At 36.9% G+C, this 17,455-nt stretch overlaps 1 protein-coding gene across 1 annotated transcript; it reads right to left on the bottom strand.

The window, feature by feature from the left end:
* Positions 1–4,724: 4,724 nt before the first annotated feature.
* Positions 4,725–9,911, bottom strand: LOC131076632 (long-chain-alcohol oxidase FAO1). The gene is made up of 3 exons (XM_058013935.2): positions 9,649–9,911; positions 9,190–9,462; positions 4,725–6,715 (listed from the first exon to the last, which is right to left on the bottom strand). Exons 1-3 carry the CDS (start codon positions 9,829–9,831, stop codon positions 4,973–4,975), a joined length of 2,199 nt encoding a protein of 732 aa, XP_057869918.2. The 5' UTR covers positions 9,832–9,911; the 3' UTR covers positions 4,725–4,972.
* Between the last annotated feature and the right edge of the window lie 7,544 nt (positions 9,912–17,455).

The following is a 17,455-nucleotide window of genomic DNA, read 5'->3' as shown; positions in this document are numbered from 1 at the left end:
GAAATGGCAATCACTAGATATAAACATAATATAGTGATGACTTATTCAATTCAAATAATTAAATGAAAAGTACTAAAACTATAATAATAAAAATAAAATAAAATAAAATATTGAAATTATATTTTTAAATTGTTTTTATTTAATATTTTAAATGTATTATATTATTTAATTAGAAATTTTAATTTAAAATTATAAAGTATTACTAAAGAAGTTAAATTGAAATAATTATTAAAACATTTTATCTAGTTTTTATATCTATAAAATACGTTCTTAAATATTTTATTAAATTATTAAATTAATTTTTTTTAATATGAGTACAATATCTTATTAATTTATTATTATTATTTTTTCCATCACTTTGCTTAAATTTATCTGTTAGCATCTTTAAATTTAAGAGTTTAAACTTTTAAGCTAAACTACAGTATAAAATTCATGAGACCGATTTCAAGAGCTTGAACTCTATTTTTTATGAAGCCCCTATCCGTAAGACCAGCTTAAATGTGCAAAAAATAACTGATAAAAAAATGAGTTGTGTCTAATTACTCTTACCTTATTGTTTTTTTATTTTAAATTTTAAATATTTTGGTTATTTGAAATAAACCCTGGAAATGATGAGAAAATCTCATCTAAGATATTTAGCCCTCTCTTCTCGCTCGGGGAAAATTCGAATCCAAATCATAAAAATGGTCAATCAATTTGTTCGGGTATAGAGGCCCCACAATCCAACTTCGATGGTTGTCCATCAATTTCTGCCTCAAATAAAAGTACTTTCTATTTTGCCCCCGTCAGAGTCCGTTTTAACCGTTGAACAGAAAATGAAAGAGGGGGCCGTTTATCTATAAAATATTTTCAAAAAAGTAAAAAATAATTGAATTAGAATGATTGAAAATAATTTATGTGGGGTTTAAGTTTTTATGACTTTACTTGGTAAGTTCATCAAAGTCATATCATCAAATAAATGGTTACATTGTGATTTTTGTTGAGGTGTCTAAAAAGGACAAAAAAGTTAGATGAATAGTTGTGTACTAAGTCATGTTTTATTGATGCACTAGGTATGTGACATCACATGGTTTGTTGCTTTTAGATCTAAGGAACACATTTTATTCAATTAGTACTCATCATAACAATAGCAACTTTAAAATCACAACTACTTTTGCAACATTTAAAAAAAATGTCAAGCATTAAATTAAAAAAATGTTATAACAACTCAACTACTAGATCCTTTCCCCTATTACATATAAAACTTCAAAAATTGAAGGTAAAATATTTTGTTTGATTGCTTATGGTTTCAGCTGTGTATTTTAACAACTGATGTTACTAAACACATTCAATGATGCATCATTAGAAAGAGGAGTGCTGAATGTGACCTAAAATATTAATTGAAGAAATATACATAATTGAAACTAAAAGCAATCATACAACCAAAGGGTTGTAGATTAATTAGTTGAGCATTAATTAGAATGATGGTATTTGATAGAAAAGCTATCCATCAAGGGTTTGTTGTAGTTTAATTAGTTGGGCACAATCAATGAGAATGATGGTATGTCCATTATATGCAGATTTATGGAGAAGATTGGATGAATTACAAATAATTCTATGGATTGTGAAAAATCTTATATCATTAAATGATTGTATGTGATAGAAAAGGTATCCACAAAGGTTTAGTTGTAGTTTAATTGGTTGGGCACAATTAATGAGAATGATGGTATGACCCTTGTGAGATTTATGGAGAAGATTGTATGGATTACTAATAATTCTATTGATTGTGGAAATCTTATATCATTAAATGATGGTACGTGATAGAAAAGCTATCCACAAGGGTTTAGTTGTACTTTAATTGGTTGGGCACAATTAATGAGAATGATGATATGTGATAGAAAAACTATCCACCAAGGTCCAAATCGTTGGAGGCACATTAAAAAACTATGTATATTTTTCCAATCAACATTTCAAAAACTATATAATCAAAATGAAAATAATAATATGCAATAGAGGAGAGCATCTATTGGTTGAGCACCTTAAGTTTGTGCTTCTCAAAATCCTACATTGAAATTTCAAATCACTTCCAACTTTTTATAGTGACTTACACAAGTCCCCTTCATAGAACTAAGGTTTGAGAGTTACAACATCAAATATGATACCACTCATTTGCTTTTTGTTGAGGAGTCATAAAAGGCCTCAAGAAAAGTGAAATAGATAGTTGTGCATTAAATCATGCTTAGTTGGTGCACAATTGTTTACTAAGGTTTGAGGGCCACATCATCGAATATGAAGCCACCAGTTTACTTTTTGCTTTTTGTTGATTTGAAAGAGACCTATAAAAAGGTGAGATGGATAGTTGTGCTAAATCATGTCTACTACGTGACATTGCATAATTTGTTTGTTCTTAGGTTTAAGGGATTCGTTTCATTCAATTATGAGTACTCATCATCAACAATGACAACTTTTTAAGTCACAATTATTGTGACAATATTGTTAAAAAGAGTAGACATTAAATCAACAAATGCTATAACAACTATTGCAACATGTTAAACTTCTCAATCCTTTTCTCTACATGAAAAACTTAAAATCAAAAATAAAATAATACAATTATTTATAAAACAGTATTTTCACACTGAAAATAAAAATTTATTTATTTTATTAGGAATCCTACTCACCATGAAAGGCACTGGCTACGCAGCGGACAAAATGGCCCTCTCCATGCCCCCCATGCCATGTCTACGGTTTGATTGGACGTGGCGGCTCTCTCTTTCATGCACGTCACATTAGTCTTTCCTTGTAAAACAAATTAAATGCTTTGTTTTTGTTTTTTGGAATGTTTTTTTTCCTAAATCATTTTCATTCTAACTTGTATCTTTACAGTAAAATTATAAATACTGTAAGTAATAATATAATACAAATAATTTAAAGATATGTATAATTTTTTTTAGTAATATTTTAAAAGATATAAATCATAAAATTATTTAATAAAGAATTTTTTTTTGTTTAAGAGATTTTTTATAAGGTTGAAATTAAAAAAAATTACTTTAATTTATTTTTAATAAATTAAAGATTTTAAAAAATTTAAATATAAATTTATTTATTTTTTTAAATAATAAAACTATTTTAACTTGTCATAACTTATTATCTTAAAATATATTAAATATTAAATTATAACAATGCTATTACTTTTTTTTTATTGGTAATGGGTCGAAGCCGGTAAGAGGTACATACCCTACCCCCTTGTGGGATTTAAACTTGTGACCTCTCTTTTAAGAGCACAAATTCTCCACCACTAGGCCAACTCAAGTTGTACGAATTTGTGGCAACTTATTATCTTGAAATATATAAATATAAAATTATAATACTTAAAATCATAAAAAAATATTAAAATTAAAATAAATGAATGTATCATTTTTTTTTTTATTCTTTATCATTCCAATTTTTATTGAAAAGATTATGAATACAATACAAATAAATGATTTTTATCCTTTTTTATATTATTCTTTATTAATTTTTTTAATAAAGATTATATTCTTTATTAATTAATTTTTATTAATGAGGAAGATTCTTTTAGGGTTTGGAATGAATCTTATTAATCTTTGGAGATCCTAAAATAGTAGAAATATAATTCATATCTACATAATTGTGTTAGAAAATAAATTATTGAAAAGAAAAATATATAATGATTAATACTTCTTCATCTTAATTCCTAACCCTAACCCTAACTAGGACATCGACACTAACCCTAGCCATAATCCTAACCATAACCCTAAATCATAAGCTTAATCATAAAACTAACCCTAACCCTAATCCTCTAAGCCTAACCTTAGCCATAATGTAAATCTTAACCCTAACCATAACCATATTCCTTCCTCTAAAATTTGGAATGAATCTTATTAATCTTTGGAGAACCCTAAAGTGGTAGAAATATAATTGATATCTACATAATTATGTCAAAAAATAAATTATTGAAAAGAAAAATATATAATGGATGAATACTTCTTCATCTTAATTCCTAACCCTAACCCTAACCATGACATCAACACTAACCCTAGCCATAATCCTAGTCATAACCCTAAATCTTAAGCTTAATCATAAAACTAACCCTAACCCTAATCATCTAAGCCTAACCTCAACCATAATGTAAATCCTAAGCCTAACCATAACGATATTCCTAACCATAATCCCAAGTTGCGAGTCTAACAATAATCCTAACCTTAACCCTAACCATGATGTAAATCCTTACTGTAGCCATGATGTAAATCCTAACCATAACCTCCTAACTTAAAATGAAAGATTGTTATGGTTTTTTATATTATTCTTTATTAATTATTTTGACTATTATAGTTTTTATTTTTACTACAAAATTATTATATTATATTGATAATATATAGTACTAATCTTGTAAAAACTATAGTAATAAAAATAATTAATAAAAATTAATATAAAAAAGATAACAATCATTTATTTTAATTCATAATAATTTGTATAATTTTAATTGTTATAATTTTATATTTAACATATTTTAAGATAATAAGTTACACAAGTTAAAATAAATTTATGACAAGTTAAAATAATTTAATTATTTCAAAAAAATAATAAATTTATATTTAAATTTTTTTAACATCTTTAATTTATTAAAAATAAATTAAATTAAATTAATTTTTTAAAGTAAATAAATAATTTTATTGTAAAAGATAGAAGTTAAAATGAAAATGATTTGAAAAAAATAAATTCCAAAAGAACAAAAACAAAGCATTTAATTTGTTTTACGGGGAAAGAGAGGTTGAACAACTACAGGTACTGATGTGATGTGCATGATAGAAAGAGCCACCACGTCCAATCAAACCGTACATGACATGGGGAGCATGGAGAAGACATGGCATGGGGCGGGCCATTTTGTCCGCTGCGTAGCCAGTGCCACCATGAAAGGCTCCCTCAAAAGACAACACATCTCTCAAAAATTACTTGAGTAGGCTAAAATGAACTGCTAGTCTTTATTAGGAGGTACAGAATTCCTATCTAAGGATTGGACGATATGCCTTGATACACAGAGCGCAATGGACTGAATAGTGATCATGGGATTCACGCCTAGGGAAGTGGGCAGCAGGCTGCCATCACAGACAAACAAGCCTTCAACTTCCCAACTCTCGCCCTTCCAGTCAACAGCACCGGCCTCTGGGTCTTGCCCCATTCGACAGCTTCCCATCTGGTGGGCTGAACACACAGGTGTCCATGGCTGCCCGATCTTATTACCCTCTCTGTGTTTGCCCATCGTGTTACAGGAAGCTACCTTCCCAATAAACTCCTCGATCTCTTCATGACTGGCGCCACAGGTGCTGAATCGAAGGCCATCGCTCCGATGTGTCCCCACCTCGGTTGCCCCGGCAGCAATGAGGATTCTCACGGCCCGGGCGAGCCCTTCGGTGAGCTTTTGTCGGTCACCATCGCAGATCCGGTACTCAATTTCTCTTTCCGCCATTACTGTGCCGCTGCCCTGGTCGCCGACCAGCGAGAAAATGTGCGCCGTTCTGCTGTATTTTCGCATCCGCGATTTCATATCCGCACCAGAAGTCCAAGGAATCAGGGCGGCGAATGACCCGGCACCCACTGCCGGGGTTTGGTTAATAGTGCCACTGTGTTTACACATGGTCGTTATAATCCCTCCCTCGTATGATTTCCCTGCTGGTCCGCTGCCATCTGGGAAGTAACCCCATGCCATCTGAACCGGGTGAAGCCGCAGGTTTTTGCCAGTATTAGGGTTTTGAAGCCCGCTACGGCGCAGCAATGGCGGCGTCTGAAGCGCGCCGCAGGATGCTACAGTTACACTGGCCTGTATGATGATTTGGGTGCCCGTTCGGGTATAGACTGACACTCCTGTGGCTCGGTTTTTCTTTTGGCCGATTTTATTTGGTAGGGTTAAGACCTTGTCTGCTTTGCAACCCGTCAGAATTATGGCTCCTGCATTTACTGCATCCACGAGCCACGTTTCATCTGTTCCTTTTTTGTTTCCCGTCGGGCAGCCGTAACAGCAGGAGCCGCAGAAATGATCCTGTGTGGAATTGCGGGGCACGCTGTGGACTGTAAACCCTAGTTTTGAGCACCCTTCTCTGAGAATGGTGTTTTGGAAGCTGTGTTTTGGACAACGGTCGTTCACTCCAAGGCGCTCGCATACTGTTTTCATTGCGGTTTGGTAAGTTTCCGTGGCGAAGAGTGGCAAATGGTAGTTTTGGGACCATTCTGTGAGCTTTTCCGGCGGCGTTGGGATACAGGCTGACCAGTTTATGGCAGATCCGCCTCCCACTGTTGAACCTGCCATTATGAGAATCTTGAGGTCGTTGGTGGAGAGAATTCCCCCTGAGTCGTACATGTGCTGGAGTGAGGGGCCTTCCAGAAGGGATAGGTCCTGCCTGGCGTAGTAATTGCCTTTCTCCACCACAATTACTCTGTACCCTGCCTGTGCTAGGGTTCCCGCCGCTACTCCGCCTCCTGACCCTGATCCCACCACCACCGCGTCGCATTCTAACACCCAATTGCTTCTACCACTACTATCTGCCTCTGAACTCACCGTGAAACCCCTGCCTTTGAACTGAGCAGCCAAATCCTGGTCTGAACTTAAGTCTATCACTCCATTGTCCAATGGCTTCTTGCCCTGGCTTTTTTCACTGGGCTGAAAATTGGGTGGAGTATATCCTATGAATTGCCAGCTTGGATTCTTGCCATTGTCATCTACCTGTAAAACCAACAGATATGAATGAATGAATTTTATTAAGACTGTTTGTTTAGGCTGACATCAATGCATTATCCACCACACAATATCAATGGATGTATTCAATTACACTGTTCGTCTAGGCCAATATTAATGTATAAACTGCGAACCCTTATGAAGGAATGTATTAAATTATGTACCCTTTTGCAGATTTCCAGCTGCAGTATTAAATTACAATGTTCATTTTCATATCAACGGCAGTACTAAATTTCAACGTTTTTGTCTTGGATCAACTAAGTTTTAGGAAATTGCCTGAGGCAAATTTCTTGTCAGACTTTAGCACGGGACAGTATTACGTCACTTCAAATTTGGATGCACTTCAGCTTCCTCTAATGAGTTTGAATCTGCGGTCCCTGTGCAAATCTGGAAATTTGAGCACCTTAAGTGAACGCCTCTAATGAATTGGGGTTCAAAATTAATGGGCCTTTCTACTCGACATACAATCAGGGAAAAGCTCATCTGATGATTGACCAAGTAGAGAGCCTAGGATTTCATTAGTATCAGAAATTTAGGCTTCTTTCTTATACTTGAGATCAAGTAAAGCTCTGATGAAGAATGCAGAATTCCTTAACGATTGGAGTAGAGGATGGGTTAAGTAGAAAGCATAGAATTTCCTGATAATTGCAGGAGAAGAATAGAGAGCAGAATTCCTTAATAACTGAAGGAGTAGAGGATAGGCAAAGGAGAGAGCGTAAAATTTTCTGATAATTGGAGTACAAGATGGGTTAAGTAAAACTAAAATACCCTAATGATAGGTGAGTTAAAGAGAGCGTAAAATTTTCTGATAATTGGAGTACAAGATGGGTTAAGTAAACTAAAATACCCTAATGATAGGTGAGTAAAGAAAGCGAAATTTCTGTTGATTGGTGGAGTGCTTTGCATTCTTACAGAGTAGAAAGTTCAAAAACTGAATAAATGCGTGCCTTCACAATGATCTAGTATGAGGGATCAGTAGGGAGAGCATTCTCTAATGAATTAGTGTTTCTTGCACTTAAAGTGATGGTGGCTGTAGCAGATAATCCAATACTCTACCTGTTGATGGCTCTGCGAAATTTCTGTTGATGGGTGGAGTGCTTTGCATTCTTACAGAGTAGAAAGTTAAAAAACTCAATGAATGCGTGCCTTCACAATGATCTAGATCTAGTATGAGGGATCTAGTAGGGAGAGCATTCTCTAATAAATTAGTGTTTCTTGCACTTTAAGTGATGGTAGCTGTAGCAGATAATCCAATACTCTACCTGTTGATGGCTCTGCGAAATTTCTGTTGATGGGTGGAGTGCTTTGCATTCTTACAGAGTAGAAAGTTCAAAAACTCAATGAATGCGTGCCTTCACAATGATCTAGATCTAGTATGAGGGATCTAGTAGGGAGAGCATTCTCTAATAAATTATTGTTTCTTGCACTTAAAGTGATGGTGGCTGTAGCAGATAATCCAATTCCCTAAGTAACCTGTTGATGGCTCTAGCACTTAGAGTATTCCCTAAGTAACCTGTTGATGGCTATAGTTGCGAGAGTATTCATCTTTAGTGCTCTAGTTGTAGAAAGAGTGTAGAATGAGCGATATTAGGTTTATAGAAAGAACAGAGTTTGACTATGATGGGGTGGTTTTTTTCGTGAAAACTCCAATTCCCCAAGGATTTAGAAAGATTCAGAGAGTATTCCCTAAGTAACCTGTTGATGGCTATAGTTGCGAGAGTATTCATCTGTGTGCTCTAGCTGTAGAAAGAGTGTGGAATGAGTGATATTAGGTTTATAGAAAGAACAGAGTTTGACTATGATGGGTTTGGTTTTTTCCTGAGAATTCTGATTTCCCGAGGATTTAGAAGGAACAGAGTATTCCCTAAGTAACCCATTGATGGCTATAGTTGCGAGAGTATTCCCCAAGGATTTAGTGGTCTAGGAGTAGAAAGAGTGTAGAAAGAGTGATACTAGGTCTGAAGAAACAACAGAATTTGACAATGATGGGTTTGGTTCTTTTTGATAACTCTGATAACAAGTCAATAAAAATGGCCCACAACTTACCTAACATATCATAATTCTGATGATCAGTCAAACAGAGGCCCATGACTTGCCTGAAGGATTTTGTAAGGAGTTTCAACATATCATGGAACCCAATCAAACCATACAGGAATTGCAGTTCTTCTCGGATCATTTACAATAATTGATTCAATTAACACAATTTGAGCCTATATGCTCAATCTATCATCAGACAAACAATTTAACTCTGCAACAGCTCTGTTTTTTAATAAAAATCCTTCAAATAAAACAGTGATCCCGCACCTCGATTCAAAAGCAAAAACAGTTGATTTTAAAAACAATCTCTTGAATCTAGAGTGTTTTGTTCCTTTTACCAAATTAAACTGTTACCATGCCCACCCTAATATAAGAAGAACACAGCAAAATACCATATGATCCTTTCTTACACATCAAAAACTTACCAGGGTGTAGAAAGTGAAGCAGCAGCAGATCTTAAATAACTTGAACGCAAATTTGAGAAGAGTAAATCTCTTCCCCTGCGACCAATCAACCAAAATCCTCTCCCTTCTCGACCCAGAAACCTGTGAAAACGTCTGCAGGTAAGGAAATCGAGGGCTAAAACTAGCAGAACCGCAGAGCAGCCATGTACCAAACCGTGTGCTCAAAAGCCACAACACCCATTTCGCAAAACAGACCCCAACAGGTTTCACCCTACACCTCATCACATCAGCAACCTGCAAATTTGCTTCGTTATGAATCCCAAACCAAACTAAATTTAATGTAAGCATTCCAATTGATTCATCAAAATTGAAATACTTATCTGGGTTTTTTGATTGAAATTCTTGCTGGGTACTACAATTAACTCATCAAAATTGAAGTAACAGTTGGGTATCACAATTATTTCATGAAAATTGAAATACCTGGTCAGGAACTCCATTGTAAGAGCCAGAGAGGAGATCAAAGGAATCGACATCTTTCTCTTCCGCAAAAACTGAGGGAATGAAGGAGTCACATAATGCAGCCAAAGATTTCATTTCAGCGGCTGAGAATCCATGGTTATAGCATGCTTTTTGTCCTCCTCTGAGCATTTCATGTCCCTCCATCCCCTGTTACTACACAGTACTAATATTCTCTTGCAGCATACGGATTCCCAACAACAAATATAGACTACAACATAGCTTAAGATCAATATTAGCTGTATATTTATACGGTGTAGATTCGTTCCAAACAAAGAATCGTGCCCCCCACCATGGAAGACCTAAAGTGTACGTCAGTGGTCACCGTGGAGATTCATGTATCACTAAAGTTTCAAATTGACGGCAGCTTACGCGTTTTTTAACAAGTAAATTACTATAAGTTTTCAATTTACTATTTCTTTTCTTTCTTCTTCTTTTTCTTTTCTTCTTTCATTTATTTTTATTTGGCTGCAGTTATCTTAACTCATATAAATCATTTTAACTAATTTTAACTTATTTAAATCATGTTAATTATTATTATTGTTTTAATATATTGAAAGTTTAATCATTGACATTCGCATGACATGCACTCTAATATCACGTGGACTAAGGAGACTAGATTTCATGATCTCTCGAGTCCAAACCATTTTAGTTGATTATTCAATTTATAGATTAAAGATTATATCAATTTAATAGTTCATAGTTTAGTGTATTGGTTAAAATTAATACTATTGTTGTAGCTATCAAGATTCAAACTTTTGGTGGGTTATTGTGCTTATGGGTTTTAATTGTTTGCATTAAAAGCTATAATTGCATATGTCACCATTGAATTCAAAAATAGAATATCTAAAAATATCTATCAAAAGCTATAAATTGCATATGTCACCATCGAATTCAAAAACAGAATATCTAAAAATATCTATCACATCAATTTTAAGTCATTTTAAAAATCATTTCATTCTTTATATACACATACGTGAGCACATAAATTTTAGCTTTCATCTAAAAATTGTTTTATTTTATCTTTATTTGAAAATCTAATACACCTATTTTACTTTTGGTGTTATGAAAAGTTTAATAAATATTCTATATATTTTATAGATTCAATTTGTTAGCATTAATATATAGTTTGAAATTTGATGTCCTTATATTTAAAAAACAAATGTCCATTCTAAAGAAGGTTTACCATTCATGGTTCTAAAGAGTGGTTCTTGTGAACCATTGTCTCAGAAAAAAATTAAATCCACAATGTGAGCTAAAAATCATTGCCTAAGTATATAGTTGAATGAACACTAATATCTTAATAAGTGAATTAAATTTTAAAAAAAAATAGGTGAAAGTTTAAAGTACAACTTGAGGATTGGTACATGTGGTATTAGAGTCAAGTTCAAAAGCTAGGCCTTGAGATTTTTGCATGGTACAAATCAAAGACCGAGTGACTTCATAAGAGTAGTCAATCTTTACATCTTATCAAAAGTCACGCATAAATTTTACCCAATAGATACAAATGAATGGAAATTTATTTTTAAAAAAGTTATTTTTATTCAACTCAAGAATGATGCAATTTTTTTTACAATAAAACAAAATCAGCTATAGCAATATCAAAACAAACTTGGCCTTTCATGGTCTTCACTCTTCATCAACACCATGCAACTCTCTCATTCCCTTCAAATCTACCATTCTTATGCCATTTTTTTGTTTTATAATATTTTTTATTGTTGTTTTTCAATAGTCCAAAGAATGGTGTTAGTTTGTAACGCCTCTTCCATTTGCAATTTTGAGATGTGAATATCTCGGTATGCTTCGACCTTGTCTCTAGAGACGATGATCTTTGTGTGTGTTTTTCTCTTGAGTGCCTATCTATGCTTTACTTTTGTGTGTGTCCAATGCTTTCATGCCTTATGATGTGTTTGGATCATCAGTCATTGTTGTTATTGCCTTGAGATGCATATGTGTATTCTATTGTACGTGATTCATTTCAAGGCCTAATGTTCTCTTGCGTTATGATATTGTATGCAATGTGCGAGAAATTATGTTATTTTTAATGTTAATCATGTTCCAGATTAATGATGTTTGAGATGTTAGAATGGATTTAATAATGTATGAATTAAATGTAATTGTGATACAAAATATATGTTGAGGTGAAACCTTAATATGATTTAGATTTTTTGTGGTTGAGATATTAATATTGATGTTGAAATGTAATGTTAACAAGAGGGCATGTGCGGGATCATCAGAGGCCAAACTAGGCCCTTAAATGGCTTGATGAAACTTCAAAAAAATAGAGTTAGGCAACTTGACATGAAAATTTGAATAAGATATCAACATAATTTGAAAAATATGTAAGAAAAATATTTGTAGCAAATTGAATGTAGTTTCCAAGCTACTAGTTGTTTTCTTAAAAAAATTAAATCTATTTGGTGAAAAATTGAAATTTCAATGCAATAGTAAGTGCACCAAGATGGGGGACCAAAAAAGTGACAAAAAACTTTTTGGCCCCCATTGGACCGTATGACGCATGCCAAATAATGTGTGCACCCTACTTGGTGTGCACTAAATAGGCTTGGTATGTCGAACCTAAGGCCTGGTCATGCCACTTCAATTTGGTGTGCGCCAAATAAGGTGAGCGCCAAATATGGTGAGTGTCAAATAGGGCGAACGCCAAATTTGGCATGCGCTAAATGGATTTGCATTATGACAAGTGCATATTCATTTTGGAAACTGCAAATTTGTCTCTCTTTCTCTCTCTCTCTCTCTTCGAATATATACATAAAATATAACATTTAAGTATAAGTCACATTTATATTTGTCTTAAAGGAAAAAGACAAATAGAAATGTGACTTATACTTTAAGTTATATTTTATGTATATATTGGTAGGATGTTTGAGAGTGGTTTCAAATCTCTAGGAGTTATAATTTGTAGATTCTAGTTTTTAGAGTATTCACATAAATTTTAGACAGACAAATTTCAATAATCAACATTCTCTCTCTCTCTCTCTCTCTCTCTCTCTCTCTCTCTCTCTCTCTCTCTCTCTCTCTCTCTCTCTCTCTCTCTCTCTCTCTCTCTCTCTCATGTCTCCCTCTCTTTCTTTGCATTCCCCCCCTCTCCCTCTCTCTTCCTCAACCCCTGCCTCTCTCTTCCTCTCTCTCTACTATCTCCCTCTCTTTTCCTCCTCTTGCACTTAGGTTTTATCTCCCTCTAGTCTCTCCCTCAACCCCCACCTCCACCTCTCTCTCTCTCTCTCTCTCTCTCTCTCTCTCTCTCTCTCTCTCTCTCTCTCTCTCTCTCTCTCTCTCTCTCTCTCTCTCCCTTCACCCCTCTGTCTCTCCCTCTCTATGGTTGATGAAAAGAAAGGAAAATACCAGGGAGAGAGAGCAAGTAATAGATATGGAGGGAGTGGTTGATGGAAAGAAAGGAAAATAAGCCAATGATAGAGAGATCCCAAGGGGCAGAGAGAGAGAGAGAGAGAGAGAGAGAGATGGGTGGAGGGAGAGACCTAAGATAGAAAGAGATCAAGTGGGAAAGATGGAGGGAGGAAGGGAGGGGTTGATGGAAAGAGAGGGGTATATCAAGGAGATAGGGAGGAAGGGATGAAAAAAGATGAAGAGATCAAAGGGAGAGAGAGATTAAGTGAAAGAGGGATGGAGGGGTTGAGGCAAAGAGAGAACTCAAGTGAGAGAGATGGAGAGAGGTAGATATGGGTTGATGAAAAGAGAGGGAGAGATCTAAGAGAGAGAAAGAGGGGGGTTTTGATGAAAAGAGAGGGAGAGATCTAAGAGAGAGAAAGAGGGGGGTTTTGATGAAAAGAGAGGGAGAGACCAAAGAGAGAGCCCAAATAAGAGAGAGGGAGGGAGGGAGGAATAGAGAGAGAGAGAGAGAGGGGAATGGGTTGAGGGAGAGAGAGGGGTGATGGAAAGAGAGGGAGAGACCTAAGAGAGAGAGAGACCAAGCGAGAGAGATGGAGGGAGGAAGAGGTTGATGGAAAGAGAGGGATACACTAGGAAGAGAGTCTAGAAAGAGACACTAAGTGAGAGAGGGACAGAGAGAGGGGAAGGTAGGGGTTGAGAAAAAGTGAGGGAGAGACTTGAAGAGATAACACTGCACCTTCCTCCTTCCCTCTCTCTCACTTGATCTCTCTCTCTCAACCCCTCTTCCTCCATCCCTCTCTCTCACGTGAGATCTCTCTATTTCTATCTCCAGCATCTTCATCTCTTTCCATCAACCTCTCTCTCTCTCTCTCAACCCTTCCTCCCTCCCTCTCTCTCACTTCAAGGGCTCTCTCTAGTCTCTTACTCATTTTCCATCCCTTTCTCCTTCTCACTTAGTCTCTATCTCTCTCACTCTCTCTTAGGAATCTATCTTTCTCTCTCTCCCTCAATTTAGTCTTGGGAGGGAGAGAGGGAAAGGGAAGAGAGACGATGGGGGAGGGAGGGAGTGAAAGAAAGGGAGAGATACTTGAGAGAGAAAGAGTGTTAGAGGGAGAGAGAGAGAGGGGGGGGAGGGAGAAAAAGTGAGAGAGAGTCTAGAGACACTTGAGAGAGGGGGAGAGAGAGGGGGGGGGAGGGAAAGAATGAGGGGGAGAGAGAAGGAAGAGAGAGGATGGGGGAGGGAGAGAGGGAGACACTTGAGAGAGAGAGAGAGAGAGAGAGAGAGAGAGAGAGAGAGAGAGAGAGGTAAAAATAATTAGAGGGAAAGAGAGAAAGACTGGGGGAGAAAGAGAAATGGAGGGGGAGAGGGAGGGAGAGAGGGAGAGAATGGGAAAGAGAGAAACCTAAGAGAGGGGGAGAGAGAGAGAGGGAGAGAGGGAGAGGGAAGATTGAGGATGGGGGAGAGAGAGATGGAAAGAAGGAAAGAGGGAAAGAGAGGGAAAGAATGGGAGAGAGAGATGCCTGGGAAAGAGGGAAAAAAGAGAACGAGATAGAGAGTGAGAGGAAGAGAGACTTGAGAGAGAAAGAGAAAGGGAGTGGGAGAGAGGGAAAGAGAGATAATTGAGAGAGAAAGAGTAAGGGAGGGGGGAGGTAGAGAGGGAGAGAATGGGAGAGAGAGACACCTGAGAGAGGGGGACGAAAAGAATGGGAGGGAGAGAAGGAGAGGAAAGAGAGAGGATGGAGGATGAAGAGGGAAAGAGGGAAAGAGAGGGGGAGAATGAGAGCGAGGGACACTTAAGAGAGGAGAGAGAGATAAAGGGTGAGAGGGAGAGAGACTTGAGAGAGAAAGAGAAAGGGAGTGGGAGGTAAAGAGGGAAAGAGAGAGATACTTGAGAGAAAAAGAGAGAGGGAGTTAAAGGGAGAGAATGGGAGAGAGAGAAACCTAAGAGAGGATGAGATAGAGATAGATAGAGAGACTTGAGAGAGAGGGGCAGAGAGGAGGAAAAGGGAGAGAATAGGAGAGAGAGAGAGTGAGAGAGAGAGATACTTGAGAGAGTGAGAGAAAGAGATATCCCAAGTGAAAGAGGGAAAGAGAGGGAGAGATGACTGAGAGAGGGAGTAAAAGAGAGGTAGAAACCTAGGGGGAAAGAGAGAGAGGGAGGGAAAGAATGGGAGAGAGACCTAAGATAGGGCGGGAAAGACTAGGAGAGAGAAATACTTGAGAGAGAGAGATGGGAAAGATCAGGAGAGATACCTGAGAGAGAGAGAGGGAGAGAGAGAGAGGGAGAGGGACAAGACATAGAGAGATATGGGGGAGAGAAAGAGGGGGAAGATATAGAGAAACCTAAGAGGTAGATGGAAGGATGGTGAGAGAGAGATAGTTAAGGGGAAGCATGTGAAAAGAGACCAGTGAAATGTAAGAGAGAAAGAATGGGAGAGAGAGAGGTGGAGAGAGAGAGAGAGAGAGAGAGAGAGAGAGAGAGAGAGAGAGAGAGAGAGAAGAGAGAGAGAGAGAGAGAATGGGGTAGAGACACTTGAGAGAGGGGGATAGAGAGAGGGAGTGGGGGAGATATAGAGAGAATTGGGAGGTGGATGGAGGGATTGTGAGAGAGAGGGGAGAGAGACCTAAGAGGTGGAGAGAGGGATAGTGAGAGAGAGGGAGGGATGGTAAGAGAGAGAGAAAGAGAGTGAGAGATAGAGAGAGCCTAAGTGAGAGGTAGGAAGGGATGGAAGGAGAGTAAGATTCTAGAGAGAGAGAGGTGAAGAGAGGGAGATATGGAGAGAGTGAGAAAGAGAGTTAATGAGAAAAGGAGAGAGGGATAAAATGAGAGAGATACACTTGAGAGAGGATGAGAGTGAGATAGAGAGATATAGGCTAAGTGAGAGAAAGACTTAAGAGAGAAATAATGGGAGAGAAAGAGAGATGAAAAGATAGTTAGAGAGAGAGAGAGACTTAAGAGAAAAATAGAAAGGGAGGGGGAGGCAAAGAAGGAGAGAAAGGGAGAAAGGGGAGGGGAGAAAGAGAGGGAGAGAATGGGAGAGAGATGCACCCGAGAGAGGAGAGTGAAATAGAGAGATGGAGGCTGAGAGAGAGAGAGAGAGAGAGAGAGAGAGAGAGAGAGAGAGATGGAGAGAGGGAAAAAGAGTTAGAGTGAAAGAGAGAGAAAGAATGGGAGAGAGAGACACCTGAGACAGGAGGAGAGAGATAGAGAGATAAAGGATGATAGGGATAGAGACTTGAGAGAGAGAGAGGGAGAGAGACTCAAGGAAACTTGAGAAAGGGAGTGAGAGGGATAAAGAGAGAGATAAAGATAGATAGAGGAGGAGAGAGAGACACCTAAGAGAGGGCGAGAGAGTGAGAGATAGAGATACTTGAGAGAGGGAGACAAAGAGAGAGCCCAAGTGAAAGAGGGAAAGACAGGGATAGACCAAAGAGAGATAGAGAGAGAGTGGGTGAGGGAGATGAGAAAGAGATGGAGAAATATCCGAGAGAGGGAAGGAAGTAGAGAGGGAGAGACCTAAGAGAGAGAGGGGTAGGGGTTAAGGAAGAGAGAGGAGGAATGAAAGAAAGAGACCAAAAAGATAATGCTAATATGAGCATGTTGATTACTGAAATTTGACAGTCTGAGATTTATATGAACTCTAAAAACTAAAATCTACATTATAGCTCATAGAGATCTGGAGCCACTCTCAAACATCTTGACAATATATACATAAAATATAACTTGAAGAAAGAAAAAAGACAAATAGAAATGTGACTTATCCTTATCCTTAAATGTTATATTTCATGTTTATATTCAAAGAGAGAAAACAAGTTGTGCTATCAAAGATGAAAATTTGCAATGGAATACATTTCGTGTGTGCCTTATTTGACATGCGCCATATTTGGCGCACACCAAATAAGCCACATGCCAAATGGTGTTTTGAATTTTTTTCATTTGGTACACACCAAATTTGGTGTGCACCATATTTGGCATGCACCAAACTTGTTGCCTTGGAAAACACCAAGCCATAGGGTTGGATTTGCCTTGGGGATCCAACCCAAAGGCTTGGACGCCCTTTTCATGCTCGAGATGTGTTTTCCAGCAAATACTGAATTTTTTTTTTGTTCATGCTCTTCGTTAGGTTTGCACGTGTTTTAATGCAAACAAATAAAACCACCATACAATTGTCAAGTTCTCTCTTAGCTATCCAGCCATATAATTATTTTCAAATTTTGATAATGGTAAGGTCTTGATCCATAATTTATTTTGTTTGTGTGTTCATTTTTTGTCAAAAACCTACATGTCGTATTTTGGCCATAGATTTTTTACCCATTTATCAAATTTTGAAAAAAAATACTTTTTTAGAAACTTGACTCCATTGTACACAATTTAAAAAAAAATCCATTTTTTATTAGTTT

Source organism: Cryptomeria japonica, chromosome 10 (assembly GCF_030272615.1).
Source record: "Cryptomeria japonica chromosome 10, Sugi_1.0, whole genome shotgun sequence".
NCBI classification, from domain to species: Eukaryota; Viridiplantae; Streptophyta; class Pinopsida; order Cupressales; family Cupressaceae; genus Cryptomeria; species Cryptomeria japonica.
Note: the sequence above shows the minus strand (reverse complement) of the source record. Positions and strands in the feature narration are given on the sequence as shown.

Coding starts and splice junctions, on each gene's coding strand:
- LOC131076632 (XM_058013935.2), bottom strand. CDS start 9,831: ATGGAGGGACATGAAATGCTCAGAGGAGGACAAAAAGCATGCTATAAC. Junction 9,463..9,648: donor ACAATGGAGTTCCTGACCAG/GTATTTCAATTT, acceptor GCAAATTTGCAG/GTTGCTGATGTGATGAGGTG. Junction 6,716..9,189: donor GCTTCACTTTCTACACCCTG/GTAAGTTTTTGA, acceptor TTGGTTTTACAG/GTAGATGACAATGGCAAGAA.